Source organism: Papaver somniferum, chromosome 9 (assembly GCF_003573695.1).
Source record: "Papaver somniferum cultivar HN1 chromosome 9, ASM357369v1, whole genome shotgun sequence".
NCBI classification, from domain to species: domain Eukaryota; kingdom Viridiplantae; phylum Streptophyta; class Magnoliopsida; order Ranunculales; family Papaveraceae; genus Papaver; species Papaver somniferum.
In genome coordinates this window covers 145,044,722-145,064,010 of record NC_039366.1, presented here as the reverse complement: position 1 = coordinate 145,064,010, position 19,289 = coordinate 145,044,722, and the positions used below count along the sequence as shown (strand labels likewise).

At 36.3% G+C, this 19,289-nt stretch overlaps 1 protein-coding gene across 1 annotated transcript; it reads left to right on the top strand.

Moving 5' to 3' along the window:
- Nucleotides 1-3,093: 3,093 nt before the first annotated feature.
- On the top strand, nucleotides 3,094-5,532 carry LOC113314090 (40S ribosomal protein S15a). Its single transcript, XM_026562859.1, has 4 exons — nucleotides 3,094-3,183; nucleotides 4,459-4,602; nucleotides 4,693-4,853; nucleotides 5,160-5,532. Exons 2-4 carry the CDS (start codon nucleotides 4,470-4,472, stop codon nucleotides 5,256-5,258), a joined length of 393 nt encoding a protein of 130 aa, XP_026418644.1. The 5' UTR covers nucleotides 3,094-3,183; nucleotides 4,459-4,469; the 3' UTR covers nucleotides 5,259-5,532.
- The last annotated feature ends 13,757 nt before the right edge of the window (nucleotides 5,533-19,289 follow it).

The following is a 19,289-nucleotide window of genomic DNA, read 5'->3' as shown; positions in this document are numbered from 1 at the left end:
GTAACATTACTATTGGTGGAAGAAATAGTGGAGGCGGATGGTTTTTATGGTGGTGGGTGTTGGTAATAGTAGTGGATAATAATAGTTTTGCTTTTTAGTGAGTTTTATTGACCGAGTAAAAAAAAATCTTCACAAAACATGCAACATTGTGTCGTGAAAGATGTAATTGGTTGTTTTTAACACGATTGATAAGGACAAAAACCAAATATTTTGAGGATGATACCGGAACGTATAAGACAATATGATCATGACTGTTGGATCACCGAAACGGTATCCGTATTATATAAAGGCAATTGGTGTACCCGCGTAAGAGAACATTATCGCTCTCTCAAGTACTATTACATTCTTTTTACTGAAAGACCATAATGTCGAGTTGTTTCGCGACAACTACCTACAAAGACAACAACGTACTTTCACTCAATTCCCGATATAAAACCTTATTGACCGAGTAAATGTATTTATATTCTAAAATATTTGTTTGAAAATTATGTTTGTTCATCAAAATCATCATAAAAAACTCTAAATCATAAATCTAAATTTTGCCTCCGATGTTTATAAAATATTTTTTATATTTTATATTCTCAAATCATGCGACCTCTTGATTACAAATCAACAATATCAAATTACAGATCAATATGTATAGGTTTCATTCACTGGGTTATAAGGTATAGTAGATACATATGGGTAGATCACACAAAGCAGACACATGACTGAGAATAGTTCAATAATTTGGTCAAGAAATAAGGTCAAAAATTTAAGATTAACTTTCTACAGGACTAATTAGATCGGCTTCGATAGGAGCTGATTAAAATAGGATTAATAATAATTTCCACGTAAGACAATTGCAAGAATAGTTTGGCTAACTCTGCCTATGTAAAGAGTGGTCAAGATTTTTCCTTCCTCAATTGCTATGTTATGTGAGAAGAAGGTGATGTCTAAGATTGAGGTACAATTCAAAACTATTAGATTCATACCATTTACAACTGGACACCTTTGAAAAAAACTGACGTGTTGTTATTATTATTACAGTTAAGGGATACATTGACCATACTTGCGCAAATAGCTCACTTCGCAAATGATTGGTGTTGCATGTACTGCCAAATTAATTAAGGAAATAAATATAGTTTCCTTAGTTACAACACATTTCTCATATTCTATTACAATTTTAAAACCCTTATCATCTAAAACACCACAAGAAACAAGATTTTTGCAGATGTCCGTAACATGAAGAGCTTCATTCAAAGTGAGAGTCTTTCCAGAAGTGAGCTTGAGCCCAACTTTGCTTTTTTCTATCCGAAGCTACAGATGAGTTACCCATATAGAGTTTCTCGCCTTCCCCTACCTTATTATGAGAGGTGAACATATCTCTGTTTCCACGGACATGTTTGGTAGCACCAGAGTCTACCCACCAGTCTCTCACATTTGTTACCAAATTTACTTCAGACACCGTGCCAGAAAATTCATCTTTGTTGTTTTCAACCAAATTAACATTATTTTTCTTTTTAAGGTCCTTACGGTTTCTACAGTGAACCGCCATATGTCCAGGATTTCTGCAAGCATATAAATCACCCTTAAGGCCATAAGCAGTGTCCGGAGTATTTTGGATATAGTAACTTAGACGCGATGTAAGACTTATGTTTTTTTTTTTTTAGTTTTTCCACAATCTATTTATTTAAGAAAAATGAACATTGCAAATACATAACATCAACAAAAATTGGACAGATTGCGTTTGACAATAATGGCTACTGATGGTCCGGAAACGACAGAAGAAAGGAATTGTTGTAGAAGAATTGTTGGGATATAGAACGGATTACTTGATACGAATGAAAGAGGTATAACCATTTCGATTCTGAAATCACATAAAGTTCACAGTAGAAGATGACATCAAGTTTAAAGTTAGTAACAAACATAATATGGCTAACTAAAGTGTTAAAAACAAACATGATATATAAACTTAGAAAGCCGTGGGACTTGAAGAGGCCAATTTTGGAAACTACAATCTTAGAAAGCAACGATCCACAATACCATAATTTTTTTTATATAAATATTCAACGTAGAAGATGTCAACTTTTGGTAAAGGATCTATTGACAACCTATTAATTTGAAATAGGATCAGGGAGTACAATATGTGTTCAAAGTTCTTTATGAGGTAATGTGTCGTCAGATTGTATTCCAAGTGAAGGTAGGAACATATAGAAGTGACAAAATGTCCAAGACTTTTGAAGTTACCAAAGCCTTCGTTAAGACGAACTGCTGGGAACAGTACTTTGTTGAAGATTTAATGGCAGAGGTTCACATATATACAATCCCTTCGAAAAGGTAATGGGTACACATTTTAAACATTGTCATCTAATGGATGTTGAAAAATTACAAGAAAATCATGTCACATTGTAGAGTTTGTATCATCCGTTCGATGCAAAAAAAATATAATTCTTTGCCTATTTGGAGGATCGACAACATGACCATGATAGATGAGTCAGCTGGAGCGAAATAGGAGCATGGGGAGACTTTTATGGACGATATTAATTTGTTGATTCACTGAGATGAGCGCTGCTGACGACATATTTCCAAAAAATATTTAAACTTCCATGTTCATGTAGAGCATTATCTCATTATAAGCAATGAACCTAAATACAAAAGTGTCTGGAAGTTAAGATTATATATTTTTTCGTTTGAGCAAATCTCCGGCGGTAAAATATTAAAGGAAAAAAATAAGAAAAAAAGAGAGGAAAATCCCAACTATTTTTATGACAAACTCATATTAAATCATAAGGAGTTGATAAGTATTCGGGACACAAATTATACAATATATTAAAAATGAACCAACATCATGGCCCGTGCCATTACGGCACGGGTTAAGGGATAGTATTATGCATATAAAGGAGAAACTCTAGGTAACTAGATGGACAACATATCCATGGGCCGTGAGCGTTGTAACATGGAGTAATTTTTTTTGTACAAGATGTAGTGCACGTGCCAAGGTAGTAATTATTTTTCGTACAAGGCGTAGTGCACGTGCCAAAACAGTAAAGAAGGGTAGTCCCGTAATTGCACGAGTTTCCGTAGAAATAAGTAGGGTTAATGGTTCAACATTTCAACCCCTCCTGCAGACAAAACCCTAGTTTGTGCTCCCTAACTCTTCACACTCGAAGAACGGAGGAAGAAGAAGACATCTTCAACCAGGTCCGATTTCTCATCCTGTATCAAAATTATCTTACTGGACTTTATTTTAGTAGCTTATAACACGATCTAGTTAAAAGTTTTCAAATCCATGGATTATTCTCAACTCTGTTATTCCTCTTATTCTTTTTTCCCTAACCTCTTTTTTGTGTTTCGCTCTAGTGTATGTTTGATTTAGGTTTTAATCGTTAATGACTTGATGTGTTAGGGTTTCCATGTACAGTATTTTTTGGTTAGTTGGTTAAGTATGTTATTCCATTTCGATTAAAGAAGCAGATCTTGTAATTTTATCGTTAATTTTTGTGTTTGTTGGATTATAGGTTTTGTGAAAAATGGGTGTGAGAAGTTTTTAGACTGTATTTATTTGTATATTTAATTTGTTGGGGTTGGTTTAGTTGAATGCAAGTGATTTATGTATCATTACACATTTCTATCAGGATTTGTGCTTCTAGATGCACTGTTATGTTTTAAAGCCTCTACACTAAGAGCATGTATTGGCCATTGTTGGGTACGTGGTTTTAATATTAACTGGTAGTAGTCTTGAATCAGTCTTAGGTACCTACTGAAAATCTGCAACTTGCTGGTCTAAGGGTAGAGCTTAAAATGTGATGTGAAATGGTTGCACTCAAGTTGGGTTTGGTTAAATACTTAGAGTTATGGTGTGAGCCATGTCAATTTTGTGGGATAGTTGAGGCAAACCTTAGCACTAGAATAATTATATGCTGAGGAATTTGGGGGCTTGTCTAATTGACAAGAACTGTAGTATAGTAGTGAGGTTTAAGTGTAAGACAATCCTCCTGTTCTATTGCAATAAGTATTTGTCATATGTTCTTTAAATCGGCAACTTTTTTTTTTGTTTTGTTTTTTTGGATTGATAAAGCATTAAGCGGGCTACTAAATTCCTTGTAATATACTGTAATTGTTTCCGCGGTGAGTATGAAATAAGCTAAGCAACCCCCAATGTGATGTAGTAAAATCATATGCTGAAAACTGATGAGTTTTTTGGTGTAAGAAAACCTGTGAGAAATATGTATTGAGTTTGTTTGTAACTTGCGTTCCAACTTTCAATACTGCAAGATAAATTGTCTCCTAATGGGGAAATTGTTTTTCAAATTTATTTTTATTGATTTCTTCATTTCTTTTGCTAATTCCATGTTCTTTTGATTTTGGTTTCATTCTAGCAGGATGCACAAGACTCTTTGTTCTTGTTTTATTTATTGTTAAAAGTCTTTCAAACCATTGAGATTACTAACTCTTCTCTTGTTTGGTGCTTACCAGCTTTAGCAAGGATGGTTAGAATCAGTGTCTTGAATGATGCTCTTAAAAGCATGTATAACGCAGAGAAGCGTGGGAAGCGACAGGTTATGATTAGGCCTTCCTCCAAAGTGATCATCAAGTTTCTCATGGTCATGCAGAAACATGGTTAGTTTTGTACTCTAAAACCATCTTTTTTGTTGCAGCTTCTCTGTTAAGTTATGTATGACTTATTTACGATTTGGTTCTGGTTTGTAGGTTACATCGGGGAGTTTGAATATGTTGATGATCATAGGTCTGGCAAGATCGTTGTGGAACTGAATGGTAGACTTAACAAGTGTGGGGTTATCAGTCCCCGTTTTGACGTTGGAGTCAAAGAGATTGAGCCATGGACTGCTAGGTTACTTCCCTCGAGACAGGTAATTATGTTATTCTCCATTATGCTTGACGGAAAAGTAGTTTGGTTTGTGGATAATGATAACATTTGTGAAGAGAGTAGCCTGGAGTTCATAATTTCAACTATTGCCAGTGAGTTGTCACTATTAGGAGGACAGTAATGTAATTCAATCTGCTGCACTTTCATTGTTCTGGACTTGTAAGAAGAAAAAAAGATATCCAACTTTGTGAACATTAAATCACTTTAGCGTTGATAAATCAAAGTTGAAGTATATTCTCAACTCTTCTAATAAAATATTCTTCCTCTGATAATGGTTTGAAACATGCAGTTTGGGTACATTGTGTTGACTACATCCGCCGGAATCATGGACCATGAAGAGGCTAGGAGAAAGAATGTTGGTGGGAAAGTTCTTGGTTTCTTTTATTAGATGCAGTTTATCGCGAGAATGGATTTGAGAATATTTATCAAGTGTTTTCGTAGTTTGTTATCTATACTTTTGTATTAGTGCACTTCATTCGCCTTGTCGAGGGTTGCACCTATTTTGCCATGAATGTTAATGGCAATTGTTTGCTACAATTTTTTAAGGCGAAGTTATCACTTTTCTTAGTTTAGCTGTTACTGTCAGAGCAGGAATCTAAAATCTATTTTGAATGTCATTTTGACACACCTTACATTAAAAGAGTCTAAATATTTTCCATGAATCATTTTCCAGTATAATCTTTTGCTTTGTGGATCCATGGCTTCATAAAACACTGGGTTTCTGTTTTTGGAGGAGAGAAGACCACAGGACAGAGCAAAAGTTAGATTACGAGGAGAGGCTAGTTCAGTATACAGTATCAGTGGATATGACTTGTGCAATATCAGTCTGGATATTGTGGAACTGTGCTGAAAATATATCATTGATGTGTTCTGATGTTGTTACAATTGTATATCGATAAATATATCATTGTCATCCGCCTTCCTCTGTTGATAATCAGCTGGTAGGCTTCCTTCTCTTCTAGTTTTGTGTATTTACCTCCTCTTGTACACAATCAACATTGACACTTCTAATACTCCTTTTCTTCTCTTGATTTGCTTTCACCTTATTCCAACTTCCAATAGCTTTCAAAAAGAATCAATTCTATCTTTGGCAGTTTCGTATTTTGAGAGACTGAGTACTCGGCAGTTTAAGAATGATCACAATGGCAGTTTAAGAATGAACGGAAAAATGATCAATGTGGAAAACCGGAAAAATAACCACAATAGGATACTCAAACAAGCTTGGGCCTGACTGTAGAAACAGAAAGGGAAACTTAGGTGCAGGCCCAAAAAAAATAATATTCTCATTGTCAGGCCCACAATTAATTTTAGGTACCGTGACACCCATAATTATATGAAATTATTAAAAATGTATGCATGACGGATTATGCATCCGCATGACAGGTTATGCATCAGGGGTATAATTGGCAAAATAACTTGGATATAATATATCTAAAAATCCGCGCCTTGGAATTTTACAAATTTTATATCGTTGGAAATATTTTTAAGAGAGCTACGCAACGAGTACAAACAAGAATATCAAATTTTTGTTTTTCACGAAAAAATCGGAGGTGATCATCATTTTAGGCAAAATTTTCGAAAACTTGACACATAACCATTATGCAGCCACCAAAAAGGATGCATAACGCATTATGCAGACGCATAACGAATTATGAAACCATTTTCTCCACTGCATAACAAATTATGCATCTATAACAAGTTATTTAGCCATTGTATTAGTGCGTACATAAAAAATAGATGCATAAAAGATTGTGCAACAATTTTCTCGATGCATAATGCATTATGCAGCCGCATTTTCGGATGCATAACAGGTTATGCATCCACTTTCACGACTGCATAACATGTTATGCAGATATTATTGTAGGTGCATGACAAGTTATGCAGTTTTTGTTTTTGCTGGTTTCAATAATAACAAAAAAGTTGTTGCATGATGTATTATGCAACTGTTTTCTGTACTGCATAACAAGTTATGCAAAACCTTTTGTAGATGCATAACAGGTTATGCAACCGTTTTCATAGTTGCATAATAAATTATTCAACAACATTTGTCTATCTTCTCTGTCAGACCAACAACATCCATAACTAGCAGACTCCATTACACCTTCAACAAATCTCTCCCAGAATTAAGAGAGGATTCTCTTGACATGAAATGTATTGAAACTACTTCATCTTCGTCCAAATGACTTGATGTCATTTTGACTTCATTACTGGCATTGTCATTATTATGAGATGGGTAATCAATCTCAGTAGTATCCATGGCAAATATATGAACTTGAAATTTTGAATCCCATCATATCTGAAAAGTATAACATACCCAACACAAATAGAGTAGAACTCCATAAATTCTGGCCAACCGTTCTCAAACAATATTACACCTTCAACATTTCTCAATCCGATATTCCAGATACAGTAGGGAACCTTAATAATTGCATTGTAGGAAAGTTCCTTTCCGTACTTGACCGTAAATTCTTTTGGAAGCTCATGTCATGCATTATGCACAAACTGACTAAAACCGAAACCGCCAAGCAAACAAAAAAAAATACATTCTCTATAGAATCTAGCTTGGCGAGTTCGTACCAAAGATATTCAAAGACGACGACGAGATTTCGCTACTAAGACCAAACCGCAGCTCCATTTGCTTCTATTCGAACCCAACAATCATCACAAATCCCTTTGTAAACAACCACCAGATCCATCAACAAAAAATTCATTCTCTTCCTCTTTCTCCATCTACCAATTTCAAGCCATGTTCAGATTCAAAAACCCATTGTTTCACCCTCCTCCATTCCATTCCTCTGATCTGTAAAGCAGGAACACTTCAGCTCAAAAACTTGATGGTTCAGGCATTTTTGCAAACACCCTTTGTGCATTCTGTTGGTAATTCAGAGACAACAATTTTGCCGTTGTATGAGTTCTCTTTAACCTGCAATTTCACATTCATTCGTAACCCATCATTCATGTTCTTTACAAACTCCTCACTTCTTTCTTCTTGACTTCAAATCTCTTTATGGCCGCACAAATCAATCACAGACAACATCTTCGACGAAAATTGTTGAAGAAACTAACTAGGCTGTGTGATTTGAAACAATAAGAACACAAAGAACGACCACCATACAACCTAAATCCTTTTCAGATTCGATTACAGCAGCCATAATTATCTTCTCAACCACATCAATAGTTTCTCGACTTGATTTCAGATCTATAGTTTTGGATTGCAGAAACTGAAATTAAAAATTTGGGGCGCGTGAAAAATTCAGTAGAGAATAAGAAAAGAAATTGAAGAAGAAATCGTGAAGAAATATAATTTTAGAAAATATGGGTTTGGGAGTAATTTTTTCCCCAAAAATGGGGGCGCGCCTGAAGTTTTCTGTCCGTGGGTTTCTCAGTGGAAAAATCTGGGAGAATGGGTCTCCCTGTAGTTTTCACAAACAGAAACTCCATACCTGGCCCAACCCGTGAAATATTAATGCAATACCTGGAAAATGAGAAGGCCCTTATATGTAGGGGTGAGCATTTTAACCGTAATCCTAGGATTTAACCAGGACCAACCGTATTTTTGAGGATGGATACCCAAACCGTTCGATTAGATGAGGATGGGATTTTTGAAATCCAACGGATAACAAATTGGTTCCGGATGTAACTATGAAATCCGTCGAATATCCATAATCGTTGGATTAAGGGCATTTATATAGTCTTTAGAAAATATATAGATAGTTTAGCCATTCTTAAGGTGTTTGGTAGGAGTGTTTTCCATGACACTTTTATACTTATATACGTATACATAATATGTAGGTTCTATAAGAAGTCGTCTATGTTGGCTTTATTTTTTCATTATAAGTCTTAACTAAAACAAGACCATTGGATTATTTGTACCCAATCCGTTCATTCGTACATCCATTGGATGCAAATCCGTTAGATGTTGGATTGGATGCGGATGCAAAATTTTAAATCCATAATTAATTGGATTGGGTGCGGATGAGCTAAAAACCGGCCCATACCAGCCCATGTTTACCCCTACTTATATGTACGCCACTGATCTCAGATGTACGCCATCATTTTTCGCTTATTATTCAACATGCATACACAAAATGAGAACATTTGTACGACCGAATTCGACCTAGAGCATCACCCTCTCTTATTTCGTTCGTACATACACCCTTACTTGATATTACCTGAACTTTCTTGGCCGTTGACTTGAAAAACACAATTCAGACGACATGGACCACATGATGGTCCTCACGGATCAATCCAGGCCCACGATTCAGACGACATGGACCACATGATGGGCCTCTAGGATCAATCCATACCTCTCATTGACTTTTTAATCTCAAAGTCAAACACCACTAATTTTTATAATATTGATGATATAATGTAAAAAGTGTGGGTAAATTGGCACCCCAAACGCAGCGGAACAGAGGATCACGAAGTGCAGTTGGTGATTTGACCCAAACATCGGAGAAATAAGAAAATAAATAAAAGATAATCACACAACACAAGATATACGTGGTTCACCTTTACATGCTACGTCCACGACCAACACCATCAGAAAAACTTCCATTATAATCAAAGATCATTACATGCTCTTTCTGTAACCACAGACAAGACTCAAAGAGTTAACAAAGACATACCTGAAAATACCATTGAAGAAACCGAAGAAATCAACTCTCTTAACCATTCTTCAAACCAGCCTCATGACTTCTCTTCCACACCTTCTTCAGAGTTGCTAATAACATATGAGAAACATGGAAACTAGAAACTTGATTTAGGGAAAAGCCCTAGACCCGAACACTAGAATACTAAAATCCTCTCTCTACAATCTTTTTCTCTCACAACGATATTGACCTTCACGGTAACACTCGACCCTCCCAACAAAGAGATTTCCTAAGCACAAGGATTTATCACTCTTCTAGGTTGAATATCTACAAACCTACAGTTTTTGCCTTACATAAAAAATACAAACCTGGCCACCAAGTATTAGTCTCTGATTAGGAAACTAAAATCTTTTCTAAATTATATCAAACCTAGATTAGGAAGTCCACCGCAATGTGTAAACCGAGAACGGGAAACCCAACAGGAAATCCAAGGTTTTCTTAATAATCTCCACCTCGGATCATGCTATCAAACATAAGACGATCACGACAAATAACCTCCATATTCCACCAGAGTTGCACACCATCTCTATATACTCGTAGAATTACTTTTAAAGCTCACATATGAACTTCCATCTTCGTAGAACCATCTCTTCGGAAAAAACAACATGATGTTGATAAAAGTCTTCAAAACCATCTTTTACCTGAAGAATACTTGTGAAATTGATCATGTATCACAAACACCATGAAAATATTTGACCACCATTAACGAATCTTTAAACATATTCCACTATTGATTACTAAGAGAACCATCCAGAAAATCACCGCTAGATCCACCTAACCAGTGAGCTAACTACATATTGTACTCTCACCCAGAAAGGAAGAATAATATTTAATATTATAATTCAGCACATGTCATGATTGCCGTGTATCTGAAACAAACCATCAGATTCTTCCACTGTGATTATTAGGGTTAATCCTTTGAGCGATTCCCAAATCCATCACCAATCTAACATACATTTTACCACCATCACATCCAACATACTAGCTCAGAATATATATACTTCGTGAATGCCCATAATAATGTGGTACATGCTCTCAAGATCTGGTACATATTTGATATTAAGTGAAAGCCATTAAGAGTACTTTAACATATATTTAACAACATAAATATATAACATCTCATGTATAATTTTGAAGCGTTGCCAAACTTGCTTCCAAATGAGACTTAACATCCCCATCCTTTCTTCAAACTTTGTAACCGTTATTTATAGTGCATTAAAAAGAGGAGGGTATCAAGTACACCACCAACTTTTTCGTTCGGTAACCTGTATGGAGAAAACTTGATACAATCACAAGTATATCTAATTAAAGATACTTTAACAATATGTACATCAAGCTTACATCTCTTTCTCTCCCACAATCAAAATGTTTGAAATAATAAAGTCCGTGATCCTGATTGTATAAAAGAGCATTTAGACGATCCCACAAATCAATATCTAAGATCAATATAGTCATATCAAAATAAATGGGATTCGAAATCTGTCAAGTAATAAATTTGTTATCTATCTTTCAAGATACGAGTTCAACAAGAACGAGACTCGTAATTAATCAAAATTAATATGGACTTATCTACTAAGATTGATTACATGCTACTTATGATATTTCTATTATAAATATAAAGAAATATAATGCGGAAAAGGAAAAACAAAAGACACCAGAAGTTTAGTTAACGAGGAAAACTGCACTTGCAGAAAACCCCAGGGACCTCGTCCATATTTGAACACCAAACTGTATTAATACGTTACAAACACTAGCCTACAATCAGACTTCGGACTGGATTGTAATTGAGAACGAATTAACCCTCCAAGTAGTTCAGTTGCAGTCGTGCTCCTTACATCTCTTGAACCTCGCAAGGCTTTACACAATTGATTCCCTTAGTTGGTGTCCTTTACAGCCTAAGATGTGCTTCAACCTCAGTGAAGAATTTTGATACTAATATGCCTCTAATAGATAAGCCTATTTGATTTTCATTTAGATCGAATAGATCAATACTTGGAAATCTGCTTGCAATAGACAAAGCTAGAAAACCTTACAAATACGGAACACTTACACTCAATTAGTTGAGAAGGATGGATTATTAACCACCTCTTAAACCGATCAATAAATAAGAGTTTTAGATATCTATATTGAGGAATCAAAAAGTCTGGGACGAAGACAATTTTGTGATTTCTATCTATCTCGTTCCTGAAGGAGATTGATGAATACCTCGATAAACAGAAAGAACAAGATCAGGATACACAGATTATCAAGGTAAAGATAGTCGTACCTGGACGCACGAATCCCTAACTAAAGTCTTTAAGTAGTAAACCTAATTATGTTTTTTAGAGGATACCTAGGTTAGTGTCAAGGATTGGATTTTCAAGTTGTTTGAGTATATATAATTATAGACTTTCAAAAATAGAGGTTGTTTAAATTAAATCTAAGGTAACTTGAGAGTCAAGCAAACGCTTTGTTATGAGTTTATGTAAGCATGTGAAAAGTTTGTCTTGAAATTACATAGAAGAACTGTTAGAGCATTGCCCGGGCGAACTCACAAGTGTTGCTATCTCAAGCTTATTGTCAAAACTATATCTTGATTTCTAGTCTACAATTAGTTAAGTCTCGGATTACGATAGAAGTGTAGTTGAGAAACGAACATCATGACAATCATCATTGCGTTCTACCATTTGAAGGCGAAGATCAACCGAAGCTTTTGGAGAACTTCTTCAACAAAAGGTAAGTGAAGACTGAACCACCTATTTCTCAAGTTATATTCATCTTTCTATCTATGAGACGATGTTACATAACTAATTATACTATCATAACCATATCAAGAATTTGAGTCAAGATTCATCTTGTAAATAGTTCTCGTAATACGACTAAGCATAATGAACATTGTCCATACTTGATGAATTTCAGTTAAGGAAAATTTATTGTTCGCAATCAAAATCATGATTAAAGTTTTATCATTCGAAAATAGCCTAGAACAATGATATGTGTCATTGATGTTATTCGGGAATGTTTCGAATCGATTTACAAAAATATAAAACTACTATAGGTCCGAATATAAGATAGTGTATGTATCAGTCTTACAAACTTGGAAAACTGATATAAGTCTGAAGTGGTAATGCCAGTACACGAAACAGAGTAGCTATATGTCGATAAATAGATTTTTGGTATGCATATTCGTATGCACACCTGTAAAAGTCTGGGAACTCATGAATCCAGATTGATACGCAAACCAGTACGCATACTAGAATAGAATTGTGAGTTACGAAACCGGTTTGGTTCCATACCGATATAAGTACCATAAAAGTTATGTGGACTCCGGAACGTGTCTATGCTTAAACTGTATCCATACCAGTACACGTACCACAAAATTTCTGTGGACTTCGGAACTCGGCTATGCTTAAATGGTATACATACCAGTACCCATACCGAAAAGGTTATTTGGACTCCGGAACTGGGTTATGTCTTAAGGTTTACATACTGGTACACGTACCGAGACATAACTGTTCACGAACATATTAAGTGATTGTACCTTGTATACCTACTTACCATGTCGATTAAATTCTTATGCATATAGAATTATTTCTCCGATATAATTTGCATTTGAATAATCTCTAAAAATACCATAGACATATTTGATCATTTGATTGTGTTTCGAGTTAAGTCTTAATTGTTTATAAAAATGCTCAACCTTATAGTTCAGTTGGCTAGCTTCGGCTAACCATTCATGAGCGTGGTTTTATACATGGTTCGGTTACGGTTCATCCTAACCATTTGAGTGTATATCTTGTTATGTAAATCAGATTCATCTAACGGTGGATATTGTTTGCTTGTTCCAAAGCTATCTTAGGTTAAACCTAAAGCAACCCATGCTTTGAATGTTTATAAAAGGGGAACTTCAAGCAACTAGGATCTTTGAATTCCGATACTACTTTTCTTGGTGTGTCCTAGTTGTAACTAGAGTCGTCCTCTTCCTAAAACCCTTTTTAGGGTTTAGCAACTATAAAGACTTCACATGGATTCATGAAGCCAGGTCAAGCTATTGTTTATCTTGATAGATCGAGTATCCTGATCTTGTTTGATTGTTGAGCTGCTCACTTGAACAAGATAGATAGAAATCATCAAAGTTCTCTTCGTCTCATACTTTGTTGATTCCACAAGTTTTATACTTGTGAGGTGAATTATAATCTAGGCTGCACTTCGGGTTGCATAAGTCCGGATTTTGAGGTTAGCTAGAGTTTGTCTAATGCTATCAATTTCCATCACCTTGATCAAACTTTTTGATCGCAAAGGAAATCACATATAGGCTTATCTGTGAGAGGCATATTGGTTTAAAGTCTTCAATTGAGTTGAAGCAACTCTTAGTTGGTGTGACGTCAGCTAAGGGAATTGCGCGGAATCCTGCTGGGATTCAAGAAGCGTAAGGAACGTGACTGTAACTGAATTTCTGGGAAGGTTTAGTTCGGTCTCAACTACATCCCAGTATGAAGTTAATTGGTAGTAGTCTAGTGTATGTAGCGGCTTAATACAGTTTGGTGTTCAATCTGGACTAGGTCACAGGTTTTTTTTTTGTATTTTTGGTTTCCTCGTTAACAAAAGTTCTGGTGTCTGTGTTATTTATTTTTCCGCATTATATTGTTTATCTTTATAACTGAAATATCCAGCAATGTCGGGGGAAAGTTTATTTCCTTGCTAGCTATCCATTGTTCCAAGGGCTCAATTATCTGCTCCCGACTGCAAGGCAAATGCGGGGTGGGGGGTGGGCTGGTGGGGGGTGGGGGGGATTGGAGTCTCGCTTTCCCCCTTTGTTTCCTCCTGGGTTCCTCTCAATAGTCTGGGATAGGTCCTTCCTTCCTTACTATTATTGGGCCTTACATTGCACGTCATTTCAGATACGGTGTTGATTGTGTAATGCCAGGGGCATTCTGCGTGTGTCTCTTCAATGCAATCAACGATCCTTTCTGCCGCTTCCTCTAATTCGATGAAAGTTTGGAATATGAAGTTGATCAAACTCATTTTAAAAGTAGATGTCATTCTGCATATACACATTTCGACTAGCACTTCTTCCCTGATGTCTTCATGGCAGTCTAGCGCGATATACCAGAATCAGAAGATGTATTTCCCTATCTTTTCCCATGTACGCTAACCGCACCTACTCAGGTCTATTGATGTGATCTTCCTTTTGGCCGAATAAAATTTTCTGAGGAAGAGTGTGGACATGGTCTGCCACGAGTCTATGCTTTCCGTTTTCAGGTCGTCGTACCAGGTGAATGTGTGCCTGTGAGTGACTGTGGGAATTCTTTTAGACACATCTTTCCATCAGAGGCTTTAACATTCATTGCTGACAGGAATCGGCTGAGATGCTCTCGCGGGTTCCCTTGTCCATCATAAACTTTGAATTTTGGTGATATGTAACCCTTCGGGTATTGGTATCCACTGATGTTCACTGGGTAAGGGCTGCTTGTGGAGCCGTAGTTGTCCTGTTTTACCATGCGGTAGTTTGTCTCTAAGTACTCTGCCACGGCTTCTTGCGAACATTTTCCTCGGTTTGTTATCCTTGCATTTTTCGTTTACCGTCGTTCCTTCGGTGATGCCTTGGCCTGCTGCTGTGGCTTGGTCTATCCATTCCTTCAGCTCATGTTTCCTTTGTGCGCGTTCCTCTAATTCTTTTTGTATGCCTTGCAGAGTTAGTGATGTGGAATATGGAGCCGAGGTTGTTCATTGTGTTGTTCTCGCCTCTCGATCCCGAGGTTCGTGTGTTGGCTGCGTGACCACGTCTTGTATTAGTATCTCATCTTCACTATACTCGCTTCCTTCCTCTATTATTACTTCATCGGGGTTAGTAGGTAGGATGTTTGGTTGGTTTTTCAACGCGTCTGCGCTAGTGCTTCCTTGGTGTGTCATGGTGGGCTAGGCACGAGCCTCCAGGTGTGGTCGCCAAATGTTGAGGGGTGAATCTTATCTTGGTTCTACCCGTCCTAGTCACACCTAAATGACAACACTTTCTAGGAATGGTATGAGAGAGAAATTGCTTTCCATTGTGTAATGTACCTCCTCTTATGACATCATGCCACACGTCCTAAACCTCCTTAATTACCACTAATGCCACCCCTTCTCTAATACAACCTCCTTCTTTTCCCTTAATTCCCTCCTTATCCTTTCCATCTTATGGATACCTTTTAGTGGATTTGGGCCTTAGTCCCCCATGTTTCGTGTTGGGTTTGTGATAGACGCATTTATGTGTCTATTTTCATATCGATTTTCTATATTGTTAGTATCCATTTTTGTACTTATTATGGTGATTTGTGTATTTGTAGGTATTTTTGGGAAATAAACATTTTTGGAAAATTCAGCTCGAAAAGTTGCTAAAAACACCTCCAAAACATTTGTTAAAGGCACCCCACAAATGGATAAGGGGCATCTCACTTTTAAGGGGCACCTCATTGGATAAGTGCACCCCAGGAATTATACTATTTGCACCAAGTGGCTAAAGGGAGACCCGAACTGGATATGGGGAAGTCATCCCCTACCTTTTGAATTTTCTAAATTGGCGGGAAAAGTTTCACTCACCCGACAGATTTAGGGTTTGATTTTCGGGTGACTTTTAATGGGACTCAATCGAAGAATTTGGTTGGGCTGGACTGGAATAATCTAAACAGGGCTGGTGTGATGGATTGAATCGACTAGAATTGGCTCGATCACCGAGTTTGAAGAAAACAGAGGATGATAGTTTTCTCGGGTTTTCTGGAAAGGATTGAGAGATTTTCATGGAGTTTTTCACGGGATGGGTTTGTAATTACCCTATTGCGATAAGAAAGGGATGATTGACGTGTTGGAACTAAAAAGAGAAATCAAATCTTCATATCACCGGAAACATGGAAGAATAGTTTATTAACGAAAACAAAGTAAAAATCTTAGCTTTGTACGGAAAGTGCGTGGGATTAAAGGGAAGATATCTGCTTTGAAGGATTTTATTACGTCATGAAGAGAGTTTAAGAAAGAATTGAACAACCCAGACGCGTACAGTGAGGAAAAAAAGAGAAAAAAAGTCCGTGACTTGTGGGAGAGAAAAAAAAAAGATTTGGATGCAAGATACTCGACCTGTGGTGTATATAAAGGCTTTTTGGAGTCTCAAGAACGATTATCGATAGTCTGGGTATACTTTTGGGTAAAGAAGAGGTCGTAGAATCGAAGAATCGGAAGTTGCAGAAAGTAGTTCTACTGCTGTACAACTCAAGAACACGAAGAACTTAAGACCTTCAAGAACTGTCGTGAAGCTACAGTGGCTGCGACATATAACTGTTATCGTTTTCTGTAACATTTGAGTTTGTAGCCAATATAAGTGTTACAAACCCGGTTTTAATCAATTTTTCTCCCAATCATTATTTGTGAACACCTTGACCAATGAATTCATATTTTGAGTGTGTTTCCATTATGATGAGCTAATTCCCTCGTAATCAAGGCAATGGATGAAGCTACTTACGCATGATTGATGGGTAACTATTTTATTTTCTCTAGTTTTATTATATAATTCACTTAATCACTGCTACTACAGAGTTTTAAATTGTTTACATGATTTTCCAAATTAGTTGTTATTTTATTTGATAGGTTTACAAGTAATATTTGAGAATCTGTCTGATTTTTAGTGGGTTAAGGTAAAAAGAGGATTTAAAAGTTGATTAGACTTTTGAAATCCTTATCAATCAATCATGAGTAATAGTGGAATCCAAAGTCTTGGTTTTTTTTAAATCCCTGATAGCACTTTCAGTTTAGTTTTCTTTATTTTTAGCATTAGAAATTGTTCTGAAACCAAAATCTCTACAAGTCTCAACGAACCTTTCTCTTACCACTGTAAAAATGACATCAATTTTTGGCGCCGCCGACGCGAACTTGTATTTAGATTTAGGTTTTAGGTTTATTTTATTATTTTTTTTAAATTTTGTATGTTTAGTTTTATTATTATTATTTATTTATTTATTAGATTTTTTGTTTTATTTTACGTCTTTGGTAAAAAAAAATTGTTGTGCAGGATTGACTCGAAGCTAAAGGTGGTAAGTCGAACTTGCCAAAAAAGGGGAAAACCGAAGATATTATTTTATTTGGACTTTTATTTTTGTTAGTTTCTTTATTTTTTACTTTGGACTTGTAATTTTCTTTTATTTGTTTAGTTTAGTTGTTTTTTTTTTAGTTACTTTATGTACAAAGAGATAAAATGAACAAACAAATTACAAGAAGTTAACCGGAAGTCTAACCACCAGTTGGGCACCGACCCCTTTTTGAATGACTAACCCTATTCTATGGAAAAGGAAATTTCCGATTTTGACGTTGGTATCGTGGCTAGCAATATAGTACTTCATTCTCTTCAAAAAGTCTAAAATATCGTCCCCGAGTTCACCCAACGTTGAAAAAGCTAAGGCTGCGAAACCATATCCATGAGACCTGCATTTATCAAATTACTTGGTATGTTTCCGAGCTACAAAATTGGACACATCAAGCCTTGGTGTAAATGCATGTAAACCACCCCCTGCAAAAGGCGAAACCACAGTAACATCCAAACACACATCAAGACCATTATCCTAATTGTATACTAAAATATCTGCTGGCCTGAGTTCTCCACCATCGTGCGAAAGGAAACCTAAAGCGACTTACTTTCTCGCTGGTATTCCTGACTTCCTTTATTTGTTTGTTTATCTTTTTAGTATTTTATTTATTGTAAAAAAAAACACGCACACACCAATTGCATTTTCGTCCGGCACAGATTTTAGGAAAACAAGTGGTTTAGTAAGGTGAACCCTCTGGGCATTATCATCTGAAACACCACAAACCTCAGCCTTGTACCTGTGACTAGTCTTTGATTGTTGGTATATTTTGCTGTAGGTAATCCAAGCTTACCTAAATTAGTGAGCCGATCATTTGCATGTGCACATATTTTTGGTGAATTCTTGTATGCCAGAACATAAGAGAGGCGCTCTAGGTCGGTTTATGAGTGAGAAACCTAGAAGTCCTATTTTAGGAAACAAGAATCTTGATTACCTTAATTTAGAGAGTCCTATTTTTGGAAATTCTTATCACATTCAGGAAAATATCCCTAGTACTCCAATAGTACCAGAAATGACAACTTTGAAAGCCTTGCTGAATCCTACTAGGACCACTCGTCCCCCGTGCATTAAGTTAGATGAAACTGATGCAACATATGAACTGAAACCCGGGACCTTACAAATGCTCCCAATATTTTTAGGGAAGGAAAATGAAAACTCCTATTTCCATGTTAGGGATTTTGAGGAAATTTGTAGTACTCTGAGGATTAAAAACCTAGATGATGAAGAACTAAAACTTAGGTTATTTCCTTTCTCCCTGAAAGATAGAGCCAAATCTTGGCTGTATAGTTTGACTTCCGAGTCAATTGAAACATATGAACAACTTACATCTGCCTTTTTCAATAAACTTTTCCCTAGGCATAAAACATCATCTATTAGGCAGCAAATTTGCACATTTGCTCAACAAGAGGGAGAATCTTTATATAGGTATTTGGAAAGGTTCAATGATTTACTGTCACAATGTCCTCATCACGGCTTAGAAAAAGTAAGTTTAGTTCAGATCCTTTATGAGGGTTTAGATTACCCAACAACAACTATGGTTGAGTCTTTGTGTACAGGAGGGTTTGAAAATAAGACTGTTGACCAGGCGATGACATTTTTGAATGACATCGCCGAAAAGACCCAACAATGGGAAAATAGTAGGGTACCCCAGAAAACAATTCTTCTAGGCAGAGGAAATGT